The sequence below is a fragment of the Littorina saxatilis genome, linkage group LG7 (assembly GCF_037325665.1).
Source record: "Littorina saxatilis isolate snail1 linkage group LG7, US_GU_Lsax_2.0, whole genome shotgun sequence".
NCBI lineage: Eukaryota > Metazoa > Mollusca > Gastropoda > Littorinimorpha > Littorinidae > Littorina > Littorina saxatilis.
The window spans coordinates 10,827,218-10,851,379 of record NC_090251.1 but is presented as its reverse complement, the minus strand read 5'-3'; the positions used below and the strand labels follow the sequence as shown (position 1 = coordinate 10,851,379).

The 24,162-nt window shown below is 43.0% G+C and overlaps 1 protein-coding gene across 1 annotated transcript in view; it reads right to left on the bottom strand.

Moving 5' to 3' along the window:
- Nucleotides 1-644: 644 nt before the first annotated feature.
- LOC138970664 (uncharacterized) overlaps nucleotides 645-24,162 on the bottom strand; it is a 37,097-nt gene continuing 13,579 nt past the window's right edge. The window contains exons 5-7 of the mRNA XM_070343133.1: nucleotides 23,044-23,148; nucleotides 22,156-22,410; nucleotides 645-2,056 (exon numbers count right to left, since the gene is read on the bottom strand). Of these exons, the coding sequence (XP_070199234.1) occupies nucleotides 1,751-2,056; nucleotides 22,156-22,410; nucleotides 23,044-23,148 (666 nt within the window). The 3' untranslated portion in view covers nucleotides 645-1,750. The remainder of the gene's footprint in view (nucleotides 2,057-22,155; nucleotides 22,411-23,043; nucleotides 23,149-24,162) is intronic.

Here is a 24,162-nt window from a genome sequence, read left to right as displayed (position 1 = left end):
CGTACGCAGGATGTTTCCGTTCATACAGCCTCATTTTCGGCACTTGCCTGGGGAAAAACCGTGGCGGTAAGTGGTGTGGGCAGCGCACTTTTGTGATATTGCAAGAATTAGGTAGCTAATTGGTTGGGCTATGTGTACGATAAGTACCAAGGTGATAGTAATCCTCATGATAACACACGCGAGCCAAACGTGACAAAATTGCCTGATTTTGTTTTTTTTACATTTTCTTGTTTTTCTCGCTCTGTTATCAAATCTGACCCCTGATTTGCACATGATCACCAAAACCATTGCCTGTTACGACATTTCGCTTGAACAGAAGTTTATAGAAACCCATGGCTTTTGTACAATCACTTGTCTTTTTAAAACATGCAGATTTCGTACACATTAGTTTGATCAGGGAGAAACAGGCCCCTACTACAAGTTATGTGTGTTTCAATGGTCGTCATGTTATAGCACAGAGTACGCGTACGAACGAAAACATCCGGTGTATGAACGGAATCAGTTGACACACCGTGATATGGTCTTTGGTTTCATCTTTATCGACCAAGGCCGAAGGTCAATACACACACACAATCATACACACACACACACACACACACACACACACACACACACACACACACACACACACACACCAATGGGGGAGCAATTCCAGGACCTTTAATTTCTGAGCATGGTGTACACTTGATTGAAAATGACAGTAAGAAATCAAAACTCTACCGGCACGGTTGGCCTAGTGGTAAGGCGTCCGCCCCGTGATCGGGAGGTCGTGGGTTCGAACCCCGGTCGGGTCATACCTTAGACTTTAAAATTGGCAATCTAGTGGCTGCTCCGCCTGGCGTCGGCATTAATTTTTTGTTTACGTAAACAATGAATTATTTACGTAAACAATTAATTGTTTAGGTAAATAATGAATGGTTTACATAAACAAAAAATTATTTAGAATTGTTTAACATTGTTAATAAACAATTACTTATTTAGCACATGAGCTTCTAAATAATGATTATTTAGCTAAAACTGGTGAAAAAACCATGAAAAAGTATCCACATAATTATTTGACAAATGGAATGCCATAGAAACTGTCGAACTGCGTGCGAAAGCGAGTTGTTCACTATTTGAAAAAGCAACGAGTGTAAATCTGGTACGAAATAGCAAGCCATGTAGTATTCTGTTTATCCTACATACTGTACTTACGTGTATTTACTGAAAATGTCCTGCAGTCGAGGCAGCTAACTTGAAGACGCTTGTTTTGGAACCTCGATCTCTTCTAAAGCCTCGTGCAATCTATTACGTCAAAGTAAAGAAACGTCACTCTCAAAGTGTGGCGTGACGTCTTAGTTATAAAAATTCATCGAGGGTAATTAATAGCGAGCGCAACTTTTTTTTTTTTATATATAATGACGTTTGTCTCGGTGACTTTGGCATCATAAGCAGTGGAAAAACAGGTCCCTGCCAGACTTGCTTGACATGACCTCATTTACATGATATACACACGTGTGATTTGAACGATTATTATCTCACGAGTGTTCTTTCTTTATTTGGTGTTTAACGTCGTTTTCAACCGTTCAAGGTTATATCGCGACGGCTCACGAGTGTCTCTCTCACGTATGTAGGATAAACGTGGATACAATCACTCAATGGGGTGAGTCCGGAGAGAATCGACATAAATCAACCCCCGTTTAAAGAGAGAAAAGGAGGGGGGGGGGGTGCACGGGCACTGTGCCCAGCGAGTGAATTTTCTTAGATAAAATCACTCAATGGGGTGGGTCCGGAGAGAGTCGACATAAATCCACTCCGCGGCGCGGTACGGGGCCAGCAGCTTGCAGTAGTGCATGCCGGTAAATCCGGGGAACTCGGTCTCGTTAAGCGACGTCCAGAGAAAAGGGGAAGTGACGTTTAAGGTGACGTCATCCTCGAAGAGGTTGATCTGGGAGGCTGACCATTGGAGCTGTGTCTTGGCGTTCCAGTCATCTTGGAACTTCACCTTGCGGCCCCTGCTCTGGTACCGCTGGTTTGCCACGTCTGAGGCGGCGTTCACCGCTACCTGGAAAGCTACCTGTAGGAATTAAGGTAAACAAATTACATTTCATTTCCGATGACAAAGCCGAAAAAATGTAGAGTTGGTACGTCGATAACTTCTTGTTGTTGTTTTTGTTGTTGTGGTTGTTGCGGTGGTGTTGTTGTTGTTGTGGTGGTGGTTTTGTTTTTGTTGTTGTGCGTGTGGTGGAGGTGTTGGTGGTAGTGTTGTGGTTTTGTTGTTGTTGTTGTTTACAATTATAGAAATTGGTTTAAGTACATTACAATACCTCATTAGTGTTACTGTTAACACAGATGGTTTTGGTAGAAAAACATTACCTCACTAATGTCTTTACAGTTTGGTAGAAATACATAACATTACCTCATTGCATTACAAGTGTTGGTGGTAGAAAAAAAATAAAACTCATTATTTATGTTTTTCTAAGTGATAATGTCAAAAACGCATAACCTTATTTATGTCTAATTTACATGTGATGTTAGTAGAAAAATATTACAGTGGAACCACGCTTTTGAGACCTAACAAATATCTGAGAAAATCAGGTCCTAAAAGGGAGGGGGTCTTAAATTGGGGGTAAATCTACAGAGGTTCTGAACAGAAAGTCAGAATACAAGGTCTTAAATGGGGGGGTCTTAAATGGGTCTTAAATGGTGGGGTCTTAAAAGGGGGGTCTTAAATGGGGGTCTTAAAAGGGTCTTAAATACGAAGGTCTTAAATGAGGGGTCTTAAATGGGGGGGTCTTAAATGGGGGTCTTGAATAGGGGGATCTTAAAAGGGTCTTATCTGGGGGGTCTTAAAAGGGTCTTATATGGGGGGTCTTATATGGGGGGTCTTAAAAGGGTCTTAAATGGGGGGGTCTTAAAAGGGTCTTATATGGGGGGTCTTAAAAGGGTCTTATATGGGGGGTCTTAAAAGGGGGTCTTAAAAGGGTCTTATATGGGGAGTCTTAAAAGGGTCTTATATGGGGGGTCTTAAAAGGGTCTTATATGGGGGGTCTTAAAAGGGGGGTCTTAAAAGGGTCTTAAATGGGGGTCATAAAAGGGTCTTAAATGGGGGGATCTTAAAAGGGTCTTATATGGGGGGTCTTAAAAGGGTCTAGAATGGGGGGTCTTAAAAGGGGGTCTTAAATGGGGGGTCTTAAATGGGGGTCTTAAATGGGGGTCTTAAATGGGGGGTCCTACAAGGGGGGTCTTAAAAGGGGCTCTTAAAAGGGGGTCTTAAAAGGGTCTTATATGGGTGTTTCACTGTACCTCAATGTCTCCACGGGAATTTGTAGAAATACATTGCATTACCCCATTGATGACTTTACATGTGATGTTGGTAGAAAAATATTGCCTCAATTATGTCTTCACGGAATTCGGTATAAATACATTCCCTCACAAATTTCTTTACGGGAATTGGTAGAAATACATTACATTACCTCATTGATGTTGTTAGAAAAATATTGCCTCAATTGGCTTAAACTGTTTTATTTAACGTTTGTGCATTATTTACAAAAAACGCATATTGAGTAAACAACAAGCATAATGCTTATAGTGGTGTTCACTATTTCTAGAAAATTACATATGATATAAATGGCGGCTATTGTACAGTTTAAATGAAAAGCTTGCAAACATGAAAAGAAAATTGAATGAAAATTGTACATCAAAACAAAAATCCGTTTGGGAATACATATATATATAATATTTATGGTGTTTGCGAGTAAGAGATAGGGAGGGAGAGAGGGAGGGGGAGAGAGAGAGAGAGAGAGGGAGAGAGAGAGAGAGAGAGAGAGAGAGAGAGAAAAAGAGAGAGAGAGAGAGAGAGAGAGAGAGAGAGAGAAAGAGAGAGAGAGAGAGACGAGTAGACGTGTCGATTTTGCTTTCACTTTACATGTTTATCTGTTCGAAACGGCCGGACTGAGAGGGGGAGAGAGAGAGAGAGAGAGAGAGAGAGAGAGAGAGAGAGAGAGAGAGAGAGAGAGAGAGGGAGAGAGGGAGGGGGAGAGAGAGAGAGAGAGAGAGAGAGAGAGAGAGAGAGAGAGAGAGAGAGAGAGACGAGTAGACGTGTCGATTTTGCTTTCACTTTACATGTTTATCTGTTCGAAACGGCCGGACTGTCCAATAAATTCCTGCACTGTTAAAAAGATTTTTTTGTTAATTTTTGTTTGCAAGGAGGGGTTTCCATGAAGTAGAATATCTGTGTGTATGAGGTTGTTGGTTAGTTTGTTGATTGTGTTGTTTCTTGCAGCTAAGTGTAAACGGCATTCTAGTAAGAAGTGTGTTGCAGTTTCTGTTCCATCACCACAGTCGCATACGCTGTTTTCCGCAAGGTGTCGCTCAACTAAGTCTTTCTTTAGATCACTAATATTAAGTCTCATTTTTGTGTGGATTATTTGTGTTTGTCGACTGCCACTGTAGAAGTAAACGGGAATTTGTGTGTCGTCTTTTGTTAAGCAATGTTTAAATTCCCCGAGGGAGTCAGTTAACTGTATTTGTTCAGGTAGTTGGTTCCAGAGTACTGTTGTCGAAGGAAAAAAGGATGTTTTGTACGTTTCTGTTCGATGTGGGGGTATACTTCGTTCTAAGGGGCGGCGTCTGTGGTAGGGGTTGTTGGCTGCTACGAGAGGTGGGAGTGCTGCTTGTAGGTATGGGGGGGTCTTGTCGTGAATAATTTTATGGAACATTGTTAGTTTATGACGGTTACGCCTTTCAGATAATGATTGGAGTCCAGATTCTCCGTAAAGCTTAAAGTGACTGGTTCCGCGGACAGCTACGATGATTGTTCGTATTGCATCTAGGTTTAACTTTTCGAGTTCATCTGTTAGGGTTTTGCTACAATTGTCCCATATTATGTCGCAATAATCAAAGTGTGGTAGAATGAAGGATTTAAACATAATTTCCAATGATTTTCGACTCAGTCTATATTTGTATGTACGCAAGCAAGCTACGAGAGTTCTGCACTTTGCAACAAGAGATTTTATATGTTCATCCCATTTACAGTTGTTAGTAGTAAGGAAAAGGTATAAACCGGACCCTTTTTATTTGCGCAATGCGCAATGCGCAAGGGTAGGGACCAGCATAAAGTTATAGGTTAAGGTGCCTGTGTTTAAGTAGTGATAAGGAGATATTGCGGATAAACGGTTTATTGCGTTTTATATTTTGTCATGTGATTTCATGTGCCTGTACCTGTTGCTCGGTACTAATGACCACTCCAGGTGGGGTAATGACAGGATTACTGCCCCCCGGCCTTTTTTTATTGGTGCTTAACGCGGCTGGGTTACTGAGCCGCCTCCTTTCTATTGACAGTAATCCCCTCCCATTTTCTCCGCGCTTCGCGGAGCCCTCTCTCTTTAATAGCTATGTAGTTTGGTGCCCTGTCAGGGGAGGTGTTAGGATAAGGTAATAAAAATGGTATCCCTACTCTTTGCGGAGCCCCTTCGCCGATAAAACCACCAGAGGTGGCCAGCAGTTAGAGAAGTTTAATAGGAGGTGGTTTGCCTACCCCGAGGGTTGATTAGGTTTTAATGCTTAGATTAGTGCTAGACAAATGGTGTGGGGTGGGTGTGGAAGTTAGCTCGACTGATGAGAGGGATGGGAGCTGATGTACACATATAACAAAAGTTTTAACAAGTAGACTCAGATTGTTGTTTTTTATGTGGGTGTTATAAACATCGGAGGTACATTTTACACCGAACACGAGTTGTTCTACAGTCAGTCATACATAATGTTAGGTTAGAGACTGATCACGTCTGAGCATTGCACCACAGAGATGCAAGACCTAAACATGTTAGACCTTGTTGATTGGTCAGCACTAAAAATAGAAACGGTTGTTCTACATACAAGGTTTTGATAGGTACACCAGATAAGATAGGTATTATTTTGTTTTTGATATTTATTTTCTTCGTTGTTGCGGTGTTTAATTTTTTTTAATTTTGTTGTTGATAGACTATGTAAGAGGTAGGGTTATATGTGTGGTGGGAATAAAATGTAAGTGCAAACACACACACACACACACACACACACACACACACACACACACACACACATACACTTCCGATCACACACTGTTTAATTTTTTTTAATTTTGTTGTTGATAGACTATGTAAGAGGTAGGATTATATGTGTGGTGGGAATAAAATGTAAGTGCAAACACACACACACACACACACACACCTCCGATCACACACACCTCCGATCACACACACACGCACACACATACACACACACACACACACACACACACACACACACACACATGCGCGCGCGTTTACACAAGTACTTCCAAACAAGAAGGTAAAAAAGTCAGATGTAAAGAGTAACAAAACAATACATAAAACTGCTCACGGTAGCATTCAAGAGTTATACAGACACATAGTTATTAACTTTTCCAATATGATCATTTTATTATAAAAGTGACAGCAGTCTTTTGAATATTAAAAATATTAAAAAAAAATTAACATTTTGCATACACATACATTAAAAAAAAAAAAAAAAAAAAAAAAAATCCAAATCATGATTGTCAATTTAAAGGAACGAGGTGGTCCCCGGATTAGTTGTCAACTTCATAACCACTTCTTGGTGTCACAGGAAGAGGATTTACGGTTGTGACAGGACAGTAAGCTGGACATGTGGAATACAGGGGTCGCTGTAGCTGCTGAGGGTATTCCTCGCTTTGTGTCGAAGCCGTGGCTGTGGTTGATGGTGTTGAACAGTAGTAGTCTGACGGCGGATACTCTGTGTGATTTTTCGGATGTTTTTTCTCCTGCTTCTCCTCTGTGGGTGACAGAGAAGATACCTGTTGGTGGAAGTCTTCTTTGAGTTTTTTCTGCACTCTAAGCAGTTTCTGAAACTTTTTCAAGTCCAGGGTGACTCCTCTTTGGGTGGGGACAACACGTCCACCTTTGGTGCAGGTAGGAACAGCATAGTGGCGAATATGGATTTTTACATCCCCTCTCCACGTTTTTACTGAGGCAAAAAGGCTTCCACCTAGCGGGTAGCGTGTAGCCGGCTGTGGTGGCTGCTTCATGGTCCCTGAAGACATGATCGACTCCGCAAAAATCCTCTGTAGTGGTCTTTTTACATCCGTCCTGTCTTATATACACACTCGTGGTTCATGTACATCTTGATTATTCTGGTTTTAACGGGTCCACACTGGGTTAGCCTAAGGTCACGTGGGATGCTATGTCGTTTTTCACTCTGTTGCATCACTCACAGAGCAGTTGTTCAGTCACATGAGTGATAACCCTTTTTCGAAACGCTGTCGTTTCTGTCCACTTCCACACAACAACTCGCAAACACCACCAGGAGACCCCGTCTGGATGTGTCTTGGGTAATGCGACATTCCAACGACTAAGAATTTTGTCTCGATTTAGGTGTTCCCAGATTTTATCTGCGACGGTTCTAATGGCGTCAACAGTCCACCGTGTTGAATAGTCTTTTTCTTCTCTCTTTTTTTCTTCAAGGCGTTTGCAAACATCGCGTTTTAACTCACTAACAAACATCAAGAACAAACTGTTTCGCAGGTGATCTTTAACTTTGAGAATACCAGCCTCCAATTCTTCCAACATCTGCTCTAAAGAGGGACTGGCCGTCTCCAGCATGACTTTTTTTGTTTTGTGTACCTCTCTTTTCTTACTAGCACTCTTCTAACCCTCTCTCTACTTTGGTGGGTACGAGATGAAAGTGGTGGTGATGATTCCGCCCCTTCTTCTTATATAGACACATACACACACAAAACACACCCAATAAAAGAAATAAAACAGTTTACAGACCTAAACAAAAGACGATGCACGCGACCTCAGTTTCTTCTTAGCTGTTGGACCAAAAACCATACTCTTCGATCATTACTCCAAAGTCTGTTGGGAGAAAACACACGAAGCGTTCGAAATAAACTGGCTCCGCGGCTTTTCATCAAAACATAGTACAATACATACAAGCCACAGGCTGAACTCGTCAAGTCTTGCAAAAGACGTGGGTTGTACACGTGGGCTGAACTGTGTTTCAGCATAAAGTTTTCAATGGCGGGGTGCACGGGTGGTAAACCAAAACTATCAAAATATTCCGCTTGTCCCAGTCCATCAAACCAGACACACACCCAGTGTTCTCCCGGTCCTGTACTGCGATCTGTATTGATGACAAAAGCGCTTGGGCGTCGCGTATTCACCTGTCGTGGGAGTCTGTCTCTGGGAAACACACCTCGAAACACACGTCGGGTATGAATGTCTCTCCCCAACACTCGGCTAATGTCTTTGCTGTTCATAGTGCAAAATCAGTCAGGACCTGGCGAGAGCGATCAATCTCGATCATGCTGTCCATTTCACCATACACAATCACCATCACAGGCGCTGGAAGGGCTTGGTTGAACTTCAGCTCCAGACGCAGGGCACCGCTTTTCACCAGTTCAAACTGATCTCCATCCAGAAGACTGGGACTCAGGTCAAAACTGTAGATAGCATACCCCAGTTCAAAATCACGCAGCTCCATGTAAGATCCCGCATCTTTGTTGGCGACACCCGTAGACGTCATGAGACTGAAGAATGACCTCACATACTGGTGTTGTTCAAAGTTCGGTGTCAGGGGTTTGCCGGGAATCTGTTTCCCGTCTAGGTACAGGCTGAGAAAGGACAATCCTTGTGTCTTGAAGTGGTAGGGATTGCGTGAGGCTTGTCCGTTGAAAGCAGCGCTGTCCACCAAGCCAATCACCAGGCGGTTGGGTGTCTGACTCAGAAACAAGTTGTCCTGCACAGCACTGTGGTTGCCTGTGGGAATGGAGAAAGTCTTTACCACGACCCTTTTCAAAGGATACTTGGCCGTGCCTTTTTCCAGTGCTTTGGCGTGAGCGAGGCTCACAGCAGGGTTCAACTTGACTTTGCGAACAAACAGGGAGGCATGTGTAATGACACTGCGGAAACCCTGAAAGGGGTCAGGAGACATCAGGTGGAAGATGTTCTTGGAAGGAATGAGTCTGATCTTCACGTCCACGCCGTTCATCATGTAGCGTTCCTGGTGCATGATGTCAGCATGAAGTCGCCCCATCATGTCTGCCTCTCTGCTCCGCATGGTTTGCTCACGCCGTACCTTCAAACCCCAGTTGTCATCCCCTGCTGTATCATCCAGGTGGTTGGAGCTATCTCGGTAATACATGGCACTGGTGAGGTGACTTTTCTTGGCTTCTCGTCCATAGTTGAGGGTGGCTTCAATGTAGGCACGGTAGGGGTAGGTGTTCTCTGAATTGGTCACCAAGGTATCATTGAGACTGATATCCACCTGGGAAAACAGGCTGTGCAACCAGTAGTTGACAGGAGCCACAGGGGAGTCAGCCTCCAAGTGTGTTCCGTCTGCTTTGGTGATTTTAGCTCGCACATGGAGATACGTGTTGCTTAGATCCAGGTACTCGGATGTGGCACCACTGATGGCAAACTCAATAGGGGCTCCTGGGGCCAGAGTAGCTAGAGGATGATACTCTACAAACATTCCCTCCTGCACAGCTGTCTGTGTTGGGGGTACAGAAAACAAATCCAGTCCAGTATGTACACTTTCACATGACTGAGGGTGGGCAAGCGCCATGATGCTTATCCAAAAATATCGACTGCTGTCGCCCTCCTTCTCTTCTTCTTCTGCCTCCCAGTCTGACCTTGGCGGTGTGGTGTAGATGATTTTATACGTTTCCTTGCAGGTTCTCCAGGTGGCGCGGCTGTTGTGCCTGTCACTCGACCCACGGCTTGGTGAAACAAGCGCTTCCCTGCATTGCTAGCTCTCTGCTGGAGTGACGACTTAACACTACGCCCAGACAGTACATCCTGAGCCACCTGCATACCTGTCCTAGCCCCCTCTTTCAGCAGAGCTTTTCCACCACTTCTCAAAAGAGGTACAAGGGCTCGACCAATACCCCCTAAGAGATTGCCAATGCCATGACCTCTGTAGTTTCTTCCTCCTACAAACACGGGGAGACCGTGGCCGACCTGGCTGCAGTAATAATCTTCATAGAGTTTTCCACTGCCCTGGAAAGGGGTTAGACGAACCATCTTTTACAAATGGTCGGTGCGTCTACGACGAAAATGAAGCGTCACGACCGTCTTCCCTTGCTCAAATGCGATAGGTTTTCCCGTGTCCGTTGTTAAAAGCATTTCCACCGTGTTGAACTGACAACGAGTCAGTGGCATGTAATGGGGTTTTTCAAATATATGATGAACGACTTCTTCAGTCTTCTTTTTAATCGGCACCGTCCGCAACAATGGGACTAATGTGTCTCCGACCACTCTTTCGCGCACCAAATCGCAGTACACGTATATTGCGTGAAAATCTTGATGTAAGTCCATCATAGCTTTACCGTCAAAGTGACCAGGGCCTATGATGCTTTGTTGGGTGACATCTGTTTTCAAAATTCTCATCAACTCGGGGCTCATCCACAGCGAGATATTTTTGAGTAATTTAACACGTACTTTTTTTGCTGCTTTGGTGTAATAAAACCTTACATAGTGTGTAAGACTTACATCAACCAAGAGCTGGTTTAGTGAGTCTATAAAAAAAGCAGGTGAATCATACAACCCCTCTGGTAAAACTAGAGTATCACAAGAAATAACAACACCTAATGGGACACAAATTCGAAACTGACACGTGTCTTTTTCCACATTTACATACGAGTTGTTAAACTGAATCTCAGCCAACCCACACTCGTAGTCGGTGCCCAGGTCAATTGTTTGAGGTAGTTTTGTGTAGTAGTGACTCGCGTTGTTGTCAGGGTAGTGCTGCAAGGAGCTGTTGCTGGGGAGTGTCAGGTAGAACATGATGAGTGAAGACGTTGTTACTGTACCAAGGGTGGATCAATGGAAGGATTAGGAAGCACGTAGCCGAGACAACTTCCCAGTAGGGCCACCCACAAGTTATCCGGTCCGCGACCGGTTGTCAGATTGAACAGAGACACTCCAATCACCACATAAATAAGGAGCATCTGACAAAGGAAGACAATCTCGCTCCGAGGGACACGACGTCCAAATACACGCCACAGCTTGGATGTTCTTGGTCGCTTAACAACACTGTCTGGTTCATCCAGAGGCGTATTAATCTTCTGAGTTTCCTCCATCAGAACCACTGAAGCTAGTCCGTGTAGGGGGTCAGTGCCGTCTGTGGAATCCAAGAATTGAATGACGGGTCATAGCCGAGCCATTTGACTAAATACTCTTTCTGTTTGCCTTTTCCAGGGCGTTGTTCCAAAACAGCTTCAATGCGGTATATTTCTTTCTCCCCCACTTTCTGCAGTTCCTGTTCATAAAAAGTCCCCAACAGTTCTTCTCCGTGATCATCTTTCAGCACATAGGTCACGGGTGTGGTTGTCTTGACTTGACTGATGGTAAAGAGTTCCTCTGTCCAAGAAGGCATATAACCTTTTTTAAAGACTCTTCTCGTCTTGCTGATTCGCACACGGTCTCCTATATTCAGTTTAGGTGGTTTGGAGAGAGTTGGACCACCATACAACCGTTGCCACACTTCCTCCTGATTAGCGATGGTTACGTCAGCAGGAGCTTTCTTAATACTGCGGTGGTAGGAATGATTGTAACCACGCACCAGCTTAGCCAAGACTTCCACATACCTCACTGAACTTGTTCTGGTGAAATACCTCCACAGTTTGTCTTTCAAGGTACGGTTGAAGCGCTCCGCCATTGAGGCTTTAATGTCATCATTTTCTGTCACAAAAAAAGTGTACTTTTGTTTTGTCCAAAAAATCCTGGAACACCTTGTTTTTAAATTCGCTACCCTTATCTGTTTGTAGTCTCAGGGGTTGACGACCTCGGACAAAAATGCTTTTGAAGGCTGTCACCAGAGAGGCCCCTGTTTTGTCCTTCAAAGGCACCACCCACGCGTGTTTGCTCAGCACATCAATACATGTGAGTAGGTAGGTAAACCCGTCATTGTCTTTTCTCAGCGATCTAACATCAATCAAATCTGCTTGCCACTGATGATCTATGCCACCCACGATAATACGACGACGAGTAAACTTTCGCCGCACAGGTTTGTGTAGTGTATAGGTGTCTTGAAAAGTCAACCACTTTTCAACTTGTTTTTGTTCTTGTCTGGTGGTTCTTCTCAAAGCCTCCACTCCACCCAAACTTCCAGGGAGTTGACTTTCATAATATCGACGTCGCAGCTTCTCAGCGACTTTTTTCTTTTTCACTGGCATTCTGCTCAAGAATAAGATAGCCACGTCTTCTTCTTGGGCGATGGAGAAGGAAATGATACTCTTTCTGCAGAAGGAGATGCTGAGGAAGGAGTCACAATTCTTCTTCTTCTTCTTTTTGTCCTGGTGGGTGGTCTTCCTCTATCACCACCCTCGCTGTGCATCCACTCCCATCGCCCTGTGTGACCAATGAGTTCACGAGGGGCATTAACCGCTTTTAAACCTTTTGCAAACACTTCCCACCCTTGAGGATCAGGTGCATTTTTACGGTAACGAAGAGCATCATTCACCAGATCAGCCATGTTGGTTCCTTCTACTGTCTGTCCCTGGTACACGAGCTGCCCTTGATCATTCCACTTGATGTCAGAACTGTCCTTGGTTATATCCAAAAGCAACTGAGCCTTCTTCTTCAAGGTTTTCGGCACACTCTCCAACACTCGTTTTTCTACCCTAGCTAGGTCCTGAGGTTTCTCGACCTCATTTAGTTCTGTCAAAGGTTGTTTTGAGGGTTGTGCTATCTCCACTCTTCCAAGAGGTTTGTTTTTATATTCTTCAACACGCTTAAGAAACCGCCACAAGACTTGTTGGTAGGAGTCTGCTTTTTCATGTTTGTCCACATCCTTCTTGTCTAAAATACCCCGCATCACTTGATCCATGTCCTTCAAACTTTGTGAGGTGGCATCAGGTACTGGAGGTCCACCTGCAGAGTCCCGCAAAGAGTCCAACACACGTGGCTCAATCAAAATCATCTTTTTGGTATGCTCCATCGCATCAGAGACCCAGGGTCCCGAGCAAGCCAGATACAATACCTAGCACAGGGTTCAAAAGAGCCTGAAGAAAACCGCCTTTCTGCAGGATTTGCTTTCGATGTTTGACAGATGTTGTTTTTTTGGCTAAGACCCGTAGGTTCTGTTTGTGTCGAGACAACCGTTTCTTCTGTGCGGGCGTCAGCTGCACATGGCCTTTTAAGATGTTCAGGGAGCACTCGCACAACGCATGGATCAAATCTGGAGAAGCTCCTTTCAATACGGCCTTAATCACGGCAGGCTTAGCCCCACACAACAATCGCAACATGGGTACATTTCTCTTCAGGCGTGTAGACATGGTTATTTTTGAAGGTACACTACAGGGTGCTCTGGTGGGAAAAGTTTTGTTCTCAGACGAAGATGATCGGGTGTCTCTTGTCGCAAGTCAAACAGCAAATAACCGTGAGGCATAGAAGTCGCATTTTTAAATGCCTCTTGGACATACTTTAGCTTCCCAGGGTACATCTGCTTGGCCAGATGGTTGATCTGTGAAGCATCCCGTGGGTTTTTAAACACCACCAGGTAGTGACTGTTCAAACTGATCGTCCTCTGCTCTTTGTTTTTTCCGAACAGGTTCTGTACAATATACATTACACTCAGATTCCGATGATGACTTTCTTTGGTGAATAGTTGTGTGACCTTGTCGTTTGTCTCACTCATCAAATCATCAATGATGACCAGTCGCCTTTTGACCCCTGTCCACTGTTCCACGTCGGGTAAACCCTCCACAAACGTCACATGTCTCATCTCATTGTAACCAGACTGCCACGCCCCATAACACCAAATCAATTCCTCTGGAGGGGGTGTCATCATATCTTGTAAGTGATTCAAATATTGTTTGACAAAATGAGTCTTCCCACTCCCTGTGGGACCGGCAATCACACAGGTAAAAGGATGTTTCCACCTTGGATCCATTTTCACATACTAAACTAAGATCCTATCCTTATCTTTATTTATTAATTTAAAAAAACCAAACATCTACTTTAAATTTTATATTCAAAACTAACTCACACACACACACACACACACACACACACACACACACACACACACACACACACACACACACACATACACACACACACACACACACACACACACACATTCACACTTTCTCTGCGCTTCGCGGAGCCCTCTCTCTTTAATAGCTATGTAGTTTGGTGCCCTGTCAGGGGGGGGTGTCAGAGTAAGGAAATTAAACGGTATCCCTGCGCTTCGCGGAGCCCCCTCTCCGGTAAACCTCCAGAGGGGGTCATTGGGTGCTTACGCCTGAGTTATTGCACCACAGATACGCAAGACCTAAACATGTTAGAACTTGTTGATTGGTCAGCGCCTAAAAATAGAAACGCGTAGTTAGAATACGGCGGTGATGCGGGCAAAGAGGGGTATAAATAAGCTTCTTCTGGGGCTAACTCTTGAGTGTCTCTTCGACTTTACAAGTGGGTGGTGGTGAACAAAAACAACTATGGCGACCAACAGCAGCAGCAGCAGTGACGCTAACACAACGCCACAACCGGCCTCAACAGATTTGGTAAGTTGATTTTGTTTTTATATCTTGTAAAGATAAAAAAAAAATAAAGGTAGCGTGTTACTTTTTTTCTCAGACATAGCTTTTTAGAAAAATAAATGTTTTTATGTAAGATTTTTTTTTGATATTTTTTTTTGTAGCTCAGACATAGTTTTTTTTATTGCAGCGTAACCAATGCCCGCACTGTGAACAGGTTTTTACACAAAACTACAACCTTAACGTTCATGTTAACGAAGCCCATAACAAAGCCAGACCTTTTCTCTGTGCTATGTGCGGCAAGTCGTTTAGCAGAAAACACGGCCTTGCTCGTCATGAAAACTCAAACAAAAACTGTCAAGATGCCGCGAGTCGGACACCTCCACCACCAGTGCCGACAGGCGGACAGAAAAGAAAAAGTTCGCCTTCACAGGATGCCCCTCCCCCCAAAAAGGGATTAAACAAACGAATTCTAGAAAAAGAAAAAATCAAAAAGTTACCTTTTGAAGAAAGACAAATGTACGAAAAGCATTGGAATTCTGTTAAAACTCATAAGCGGCCTGGTAAACTTCAGTCAACCTATACCATTCTCTGGAACCCTTGTTCTGATTTCCCTGATTGGGACGAGTCGCTTCTTGATCTGTTCCATGAACAAAACAAGCGCTTCAAAATCAATTTTTCTCACTCTTTTCTTCTCAAAAACAAAGAGTCGGGTGACTTGTCTTTCTTTCATGCCTCAGTCAATAACCACTCTGTCTTACAACGACCGCGCCTGATCAACTCAAAGCAGGACTTTCTTTCTTTTCTCGGTGAAATCAGTGACCATGACATTCTAGAACAAGTTAGACTCGAACGCCCAAACTCTCGGTATGCTGTTCACAGCATCATGTCTTCCAGTTTCTATGTCACGCCTTTGACTGACTTTCCTATCGGTTGTGCCTGTGGTAGTCTACCTGACTACATCACAAACACACAGTTCTTGCACAAGTTGCAAAAAGACGCGCGTAATCATTTTCCTTATACTGATGGTCTGTGTCTCTTTCGCTGTCTTGCTTTGTACAAAGGAGCCTCGCGTCATTCTTTGCAAAAACCCACAAAAACCTTGTTCAAACAGTGGGCCGGACATTCTCCCCCTGTCCACTTTCCGGGGGTCACTTTGTTTCAACTTGAGTCGATTGAATCTGAGTTTAAGGTGAACATAGATGTGTTTGAGTTTGACGAGAACCAAACACCTGTCTGTCTCGTTCCTCTGCGTCGTAGCGCTTACAAACATTCTGGCGTTATGCGTCTCTTGCGTTACAAAGACCATTTCATGTACATTTTAGACATTGATAAACTCGGTCATGCGTTGGCTTGTTCCAAATGCGGGAAACTCTGGTCGTCCTTGTTTAAAATGAATCGACATGAGCAGACTTGTCAGGGTGAGGGTTCAAAGGAAACGTTCAAAGGCGGGGTTTACTCACCACCTCAAAACATTTTTCAACAGCTACAAAACCACGGTGTTCAGGTAGCTACAGATTTTGTTTTTCCCTACAGAGCGACTTTTGATTTTGAGGTGTTTTTTGACACAGATAACCTGCCACAGACAAAATCAGTTGAGTCAAACTGTACACAGTATACAGCAAAACATATTCCTCTTTCTGTTTCTGTATGCAGTAATGTTCCCCATTTCACAGAACCAACCTGTTTTGTGAGTAAAGGTGACTCTCAAGAACTAGTGGATAGCATGGTTAACTACCTAGAACGTATCTCTGAAGCCTCCTGCGCCCTTCTTTGTGAAGAATTTAAAGATGTGTTTGATCAGTTGACTGAGATCGAAGAGACACAACAACACGAGACAGATAGCCTCAACATCCCCGTAGAAAGACTCAGACAGAAATTATATGAGTATTTACAAGAACTACCTGTCGTAGGTTTCAATTCTTCTCGCTACGATCTGAATGTGATCAAACCTTTTCTCATTGAAAAGTTTGTCAAAGACAAAACAGCCCATAACGATCTTCCAAAAGACGAAAGTCAAACAGACCCTGTTTTTGAACCAGATGGTTTTGATACCGTGGGTGAAGAAGAAGAAGAAGAGGAAGAAGAAGAAGAAGACAAAGAAGTCAAAACAGAGGGAAAAAAGAAGGCCCCTAAAAGACCCCCTTTCAAGTTTGTTGTTAAACGAAACAATCAGTATATGTGTCTTTGTACAGACAAACTTCGGTTTCTCGACATCAACAATTTTCTTGCGCCAGGTTTTAGTTATTCCAAGTACCTCAAGGCGTTCGGTGTCGAAGAGGAAAAGGGTTTTTTCTGCTATGAATACATCACTAGTCTAAGTACACTAGATGAAAGAGAACTCCCACCCCATGCAGCTTTTTTTAGTAAGCTCAAAAACTCAAATATTTCTGATACAGAGTACGCTTTTTGTCAGCGTGTGTGGACTGAAAACAAAATGATGACTTTGAAGGATTTTTTGGTGTGGTACAACAACCTAGACACAGGGCCGTTTCTGGTTGCTTTGCAACATCAGATTAGTATGTACGCTAGTCTGCGAGTTGATTTGCTGAAAGACGGTATTTCTGTCCCCGGTGTGACACTGAAGTATCTGTTTGACACGTTGTCTTCAGATACCTACTTTTCACTTTTTAACGAAAAACAAAAAGACGTTCACGCACTTTTGCGAAAGAACATTGTCGGAGGTCCGTCTATTGTCTTTCACAGATACCACGAAAAAGACAAAACATACATTCGTGGTAATCAGGACAAACCGGTACAGTCTGTTCAGGGATTTGATGCAAATGCGCTGTATTTAGCTGCACTCATGCAAGACATGCCCACAGAGCACCCTGTCATTCGTAGAAAAGAAAACGCTTTTAAAGCGGAAAAAACAGATCCTTACGGTCAGCTAGCTCGGGAATGGTTGGAGTGGGTCATGGCATCAAAACAGATCCATCTCCAACATAAGTTTAACGCAAAAGAGAAGGCCCTTGGTCGAAAAAAGATTAGAGTTGATGGTTGGGATGCCACAAATCAAATTTGCTATCAGTTTCACGGATGTTTGTTCCACGGTCATGACTGTTCTGTGACCGCCGGTAAAACGACTAACCCTGTCACCGGAAAAACACTAGTTGAACTCAGAGAGCATACAAGCAACATCACCAAATACCTACGTGAGGATGTGGGTGTGACTGTCGTCGAAAAATGGGAGTGTGAATGGCACGCAGACAAAAAACAAAACACCTCCATTCAGGCTTTTCTACAAGATCGTTTTCCGACACTTAAACCCTTCCGCCATCCTTCTACCATCACAGATCAAACTGTCTTAGACGCGGTGCAAAACAAAACTTTGTTCGGGTTGGTACAGTGTGATATATATGTACCTGATCATCTAAAAGAACATTTCAGTGAAATGCAGCCTATTTTCAAAAATGAGTCTGTCAGCCGAGAACAGATCGGGGATTTTATGAAAGACTACGCTGAAAAACACAAGCTCTTATCCCAACCACGCCGTACACTTGTAGGGAGTTACCACGGTGAACAAATTCTGCTAGCTACACCCCTCTTGTTTTGGTACATGCAGCACGGGTTGCTTGTTAAAAACATCACGCTGATCGTAGAGTATCAACCCAAAACCTGTTTCCGTCAGTTTGGTGACAGCGTTTCAAACGCAAGACGAGCAGGAGACCAAGACCCATCAAAAGCTATCTTAGCTGAAACTTTCAAACTGCTCGGTAACTCAGCCTACGGGAAAACCTTAACTAACGTGGCCAACCATCGTGATATTCATTACGTTTTGTCTGATGAGGCCTCAAAACTGATCAACAATGGTCGTTTTCAAAAACTAACAGAAGTAACAGATTCTGTCACTGAAGTAGAGATGGCTAAAAAAAAAATCAACTGGTCACTCCCCTCTCAGATTGGTTACTTTGTTTACCAGTACGCTAAACTACGCATGTTGGAGTTTCATTTTGATTTTCTAGATAAGTTTGTGTCCAGAGCCGACTACCAGCTTTTGGAAATGGATACAGATTCTCTATACATGGCGCTTAGCGCTTCAACGTTAGAAGAGGTAGTTCGTCCTGAACTACGAGAGCAGTTTTACCAAGTGTATAACCAATGGTTCCCTGCACAAGCCTGTGACCAACACGAGGCAGCCTTCCAAAACACCCGTTTAGCTAACGCCCCATGGGACCCGACTCTCTGTCAGGCCTGTACAGCGCGTGTCCACTATGACAAACGAACACCCGGTCTCTTTAAAACCGAATACCAAGGAAATGCGTTTATTGGTCTGTGTTCTAAAACCTACTTTTGTGAGGGAGACAGTGGGAGTAAATTTAGTTCAAAAGGTTTGAACAAAAACCAAAACAAACTGACAAAAGAGTCTTACCAACAGGTGCTTCTAACGCAAGAAAGTGGTGGTGGTACAAACACTGGTTTCAAGACAGACGGAAAGTCTATGTTCACGTATTCCCAAACCAGAAAGTCACTCTCGTTTTTCTACATCAAGCGTGTGATCGCTTCTGACGGGGTTTCAACCCTGCCTACACCCGTCTAACGGGTCTCTTTCTTTTTTGACTGTGATACCCCTCTAATGGGTCTCTTTCTTTTTTTGACTGTGATACCGCCGCCTGTGATATGGTTAACATTCCAATGCCAAACAACTTTGTCGTTTTTGTAAATAAATTTGATAAGACATGTTTTGCTTCTGTAAATAATGCTCGTATTGTTTAATCCCAAAAACCCCCAATGTGGCTTTGACATACCATGTCAAAACGGTCCCAAGCCCGTGAAAACACAGAGGGAGGGTCAATTACTGTCAGTACTCCAACTGCGATAAGCACCAATAAAAAAAAAGCAGTAATTGACCCTATGGGGGCAATTACTGCAGGGGAGCAGTAATCCTGTCATTACCCCACCTGGAGTGGTCATTAGTACCGAGCAACAGGTACAGGCACATGAAATCACATGACAAAATATAAAACGCAATAAACCGTTTATCCGCAATATCTCCTTATCACTACTTAAACACAGGCACCTTAACCTATAACTTTATGCTGGTCCCTACCCTTGCGCATTGCGCATTGCGCAAATAAAAAGGGTCCGGTTTATACCTCTTTCCTACTACAGTTGTTTTGTATTATTATTCCTAAGTGTTTGTGATTTTGGGAACTTTCAAGGATGGTATTGCCAAAGTTTAGATCTGCGATATCGGGGGTTCTTTGTGTACAAAAGTTCACCAATTCAGTTTTTGCATGGTTAAATGCTACCTTCCATGTTTCTGCCCAATTTACAATTTTTTCAAGATCTGAGTTTAAAATTTCGGCACGGATGTTGTGATTGGCTAAAGACAAGTACATGCTAGTGACGTGTCGTCAGCAAAAAGCTTAATCGTAGATTCTATATCACGTACAATGTCGTTTACATAAATTAGGAAAAGCAAAGGTCCAAGCACTGATCCTTGAGGAACTCCCGCTACTACTGGAAGATAAGTTGATTTACTGCCTTTTAATACAACTGCTTGCTTTCGATCTGTTAGGTAGTCTGTAAACCAGTTTAATAATGGCCCATTAATTCCAACGGCTTCGAGTTTATGCAATAAGCCCCGGTGCCAAACTCTATCGAATGCTTTGGATATATCAAAGAAGATTGCTTGGGTAGTTATTCTATTATCGAGTGATTTGCATATGTCATTGTATATTGTAAGAAGCTGGTAAACAGTTGAGTCTCCAGGGATGAAACCGGACTGCGACTCTGTAATGATATTGTTTTGTGTTAAGTAGTCAAAGACATGAATTTGTATGCATTTCTCTAGTGTTTTGCCAACACAGCTTAGGAGGGAGATTGGACGATAATTACTACATGTATCTTTGTTTCCCTTTTTATGAACTGGTGAAACGTGGGCTATTTTCCAAACTGACGGAAAAAGTCCTTCACGTAAAGACCGATTAAACAGTGCAGTTAGGCTGTCACAAATCACTTCGCAGCTCTCAATTAAAATTCTATTGTGGATTTCGTCTGGACCGACTGCTTTTGTTTTGTCTAGTTTGTTAATCGTATTTATAACTTCTTCGACTGAAAGTGTGAGAGTGTTTATTCTGCAAGGAAGCCTTGGTACTTCAGGAATGTCTGACATATCGTCTTCGACAATGGACTGTTGGATAAAGAAGTCGTTGAACAAGTTTGCTTTTTCTAGGTTAGTATAGTAGGTTGTTCCGTTTGACGTCAAAGGAGGAATTTCATTGGGGTTTGATCCTTTCTTTGATAAGAATGATTTAACTAGTTTCCACCAATTTTTAGTACCAAAGTTATCTCCACTGGATACTTTTTTGTCTAATTCTTTTATATATTCTAATTTTCGATTTCGAATTGTGTCAGTATAATTATTGCGAGTCATACGAAAGTGTTCCCAGGCCTCAGGTGTGTTTAGTCGCACTGCTGTATCGTGAACTGATATTTTTTTGTCGCGTAGTTTCATAATTTCCTCTGTCATCCATGGTGCGTCTTGATCGCGAACAGTTATTGTCTTTACTGGCATGCATAGTCTTGCGACACTTAACAGCTTTTCGGAAAATGACCTGGCTGCTTCGTTGACAGTGTGTAGCGTTCCAATGCTCATCCAGTCGATTTTCCTCAGTTCGGTAAGGAATTTTTCTTTGTTTAATTTGGAATAGTTAAATATTGTTCTTTTAGATGCAGGAGTTTTATGTATGTGTTTCTTAATTGTCGCACATGGCACAGAATGGTCGCTGCAAATAGGGGGTAGAACGTTAATACTTTGCACGATGTCTACACTCGAGGTAAGAATAAGGTCAATGCATGACGATGTTGTTTCTGTAACGCGGGTCGGAAGTGTAACTAGTTGTTGTAGACTGTTTAGAGTGATAATATCAAGAAGATGCTGCGAAGGGTTGTTTGTAAAATCTGAATTGAAATCACCAAGAATAATAAACATATGCTCTGAAGCGGCGACATTTTTAATTGACTGATCGATGAGTTTCCAGTATTCTACATTAGAGTTAGGCGGCCTATAAAATGTACCTATTAACAGCGTATCCTGGTTTAATCTAGTTTCAACCCATACGGCCTCAAGCTGAGGGATCAGAAGGTCATGCCTTGGTTTGCACACAAGACTGTTTTTCACAGAATTCGGTATAAATACATTCCCTCACACATTTCTTTACGGGAATTGGTAAAAATACATTACATTACCTCAAGTGATGTTAGCAAAAACACAATTAACACATATAGCTACTTTAGTGTTCCAGAATGTTCTGGTAACGTGTGAGCTCGTTTGCCCATTTGGGTTCCCCACACTATACTCTGAGAGCATAGTCAGATTCCCTCCGCTTTCGTTGAGTAGGCATGCTGGGTATTTTTGTGTTTCCATAACCCATCGAACTTCGACATGGATTACAGGATCTTTTCCGTGCGCACTTGGTCTTGTGCTTGCGTGTACACACGAAGGGGGTTATGTCACTAGCAGGTCTGCACATAAGTTGACCTGGGAGATCGGAAAAATCTCCACTCCTAACTCACCAGGCGGCAGCGACCGGGATTCGAACTCACGACCTCCCGATTAGGAGGCCGACGTCTTACCACCACGCCACTGCGCCCGTCTCATCAACACATCATGTATGTCTTTCTAAGAGATGTTGCTAAACACATTATACCTCATTGATGTCTTTACATGTAATGTTGGTAGAGATGCCCGGCTGAAGATGGGTTGCGTTATGGATAGCGGCGAAGCTCTTCATCTTCACAGCCACGTACATGGGGGAGTGGGTGAAGGTGGGGAGGTCCCCCGGATTGGGCACGTATCTCACGTGACTCAGCGTTCTGACCAATGGCGTGCCAGGACTTGTCGTGTCGATGCTGGGTTTGCTGGTGACGAAGTCCTTCTCGCTGGTTAGGATTTGATTCGTCACCTGTAGAATTAGAGCTACTGTTCGAGTAATGTGTGCAACTTTCAGCAACAGGGGGCCGTCAAATAGAGGGGGGAAGGAAGAAGACGATGATGATGATGATGATGATGATGATGATGATGATGATGATGATGATGATGATGATGATGATGTCCAGTATTTAATTTAATTCTCTATTTTTGTATGAACTCAAATGTTTAGTGTTCTTAGTATGTCTTGCTAGGCTAAGTTCTATTTAATCAGAGTATGTCTGCGTGTGCTTATACCTAGTGATATTGTAAAGCGCATAGTGCTTTTCGTTATGCGCTATAGAAATCTCCTTAATAAATAAATAAATAAAAGGAGGAGGAGGAGAAGAAGAAAAATGCAGTAGTAGTAGAAGCAGACAACAACGAAGAATAAGAAGTTACAACAACAACAACAACAACGATCGTTGTTTATTATACTGCACTTCCATGTTATATTTTTCATATACCTAAGTTGTTTATGTTTTTGATCTTCTTTCATAAACAACAACAGCAGAAACAACATCAACCGCAACACCGCCACCACCAAACAACAACAACGTCACCAACATCAACGGCAACAACATCAACGGCAACAAACAGCATCAATCAAAATGACAAAGTCGCTCACCCGAATTGAGTAGTTCGACAATCGCGACATTTGCACCTGAGCAGACACACCCCACACATCACTGTTGTGTGTGTTCACGTCGAATGCCTTCAGTCTCAGCAGAGGCTGTAAAACAGTAAAACAAAACAAAACACTTAATGATATATGATACCGATACATACACAGCCTTGCGGTGACCTTACGATTCATTTTCTACTGTTGCTATGTGTAAGTCACCAAGACGTACTTCGTTCTCGAAAGTCTTTTGTCACTTTCTCGGAAGACATGCAGAAGTAAAGACCAAATTTGTACGTGAAGGTTTTATTCACGTCATGACGTCTTTTCGAACTTTGTTTAGCTTCTGACGTCAGAGATTTCACTTCTAAAGAGGGGGTCAATAAGAGACATAGGGAATACTACATGGCTTGCTGTGTCGTACCACATTTACACGAGTTGTTTTTGTAAATATTGAACTGCGAGCGAAAGCGAGCTGTTCACTATTTGAAAAAGCAACGAGTGTAAATCTGGTACGACACAGCAAGCCATGTAGTATTCTGTTTATCCTACATACTTTACTTACGTGTATTTTACTGAAAATGTCCTGCAGTTGAGGCAGCTAAATTGAAGACGCTTGTTTTGGAACCTCGATCTCTTCTAAAGCCTTGTGCAATCCATTACGTCAAAGCAAAGAAACGTCACTCTGAAAGTGTGGCGTGACATGTTAGTTCTATAAATTAATCGAGGGTACTTAGCGAGCGCAATTTGTTTTCTATAATGACGTTTGTCTCGGTGACTTTTGCATCATAAGCAGTGGAAAAACAGGTCCCTGCCAGACTTGCTTGACGTCCCATGACCTCATTTACATGATATACACACGTGTGATTTGAACGATTATTATCTCACGAGTGTCTTTCACACGTAAGTAGGATACATTGGTAAACACGTGTTTGCGTACTTTTTGTTATCGATATACCATTCTTATCAATCAGCTGTTGCAGAAAATATCACCTAGATTATGCAAGAGCATAAACGAGGAGCCAATGTCAATAGAAATAATGTTTCGGACACAAGAAACGCACGAATCAGTAACAAAACAGAGCAAAACTATTTGTCCGAAACAAGATACGTACCGATATACCA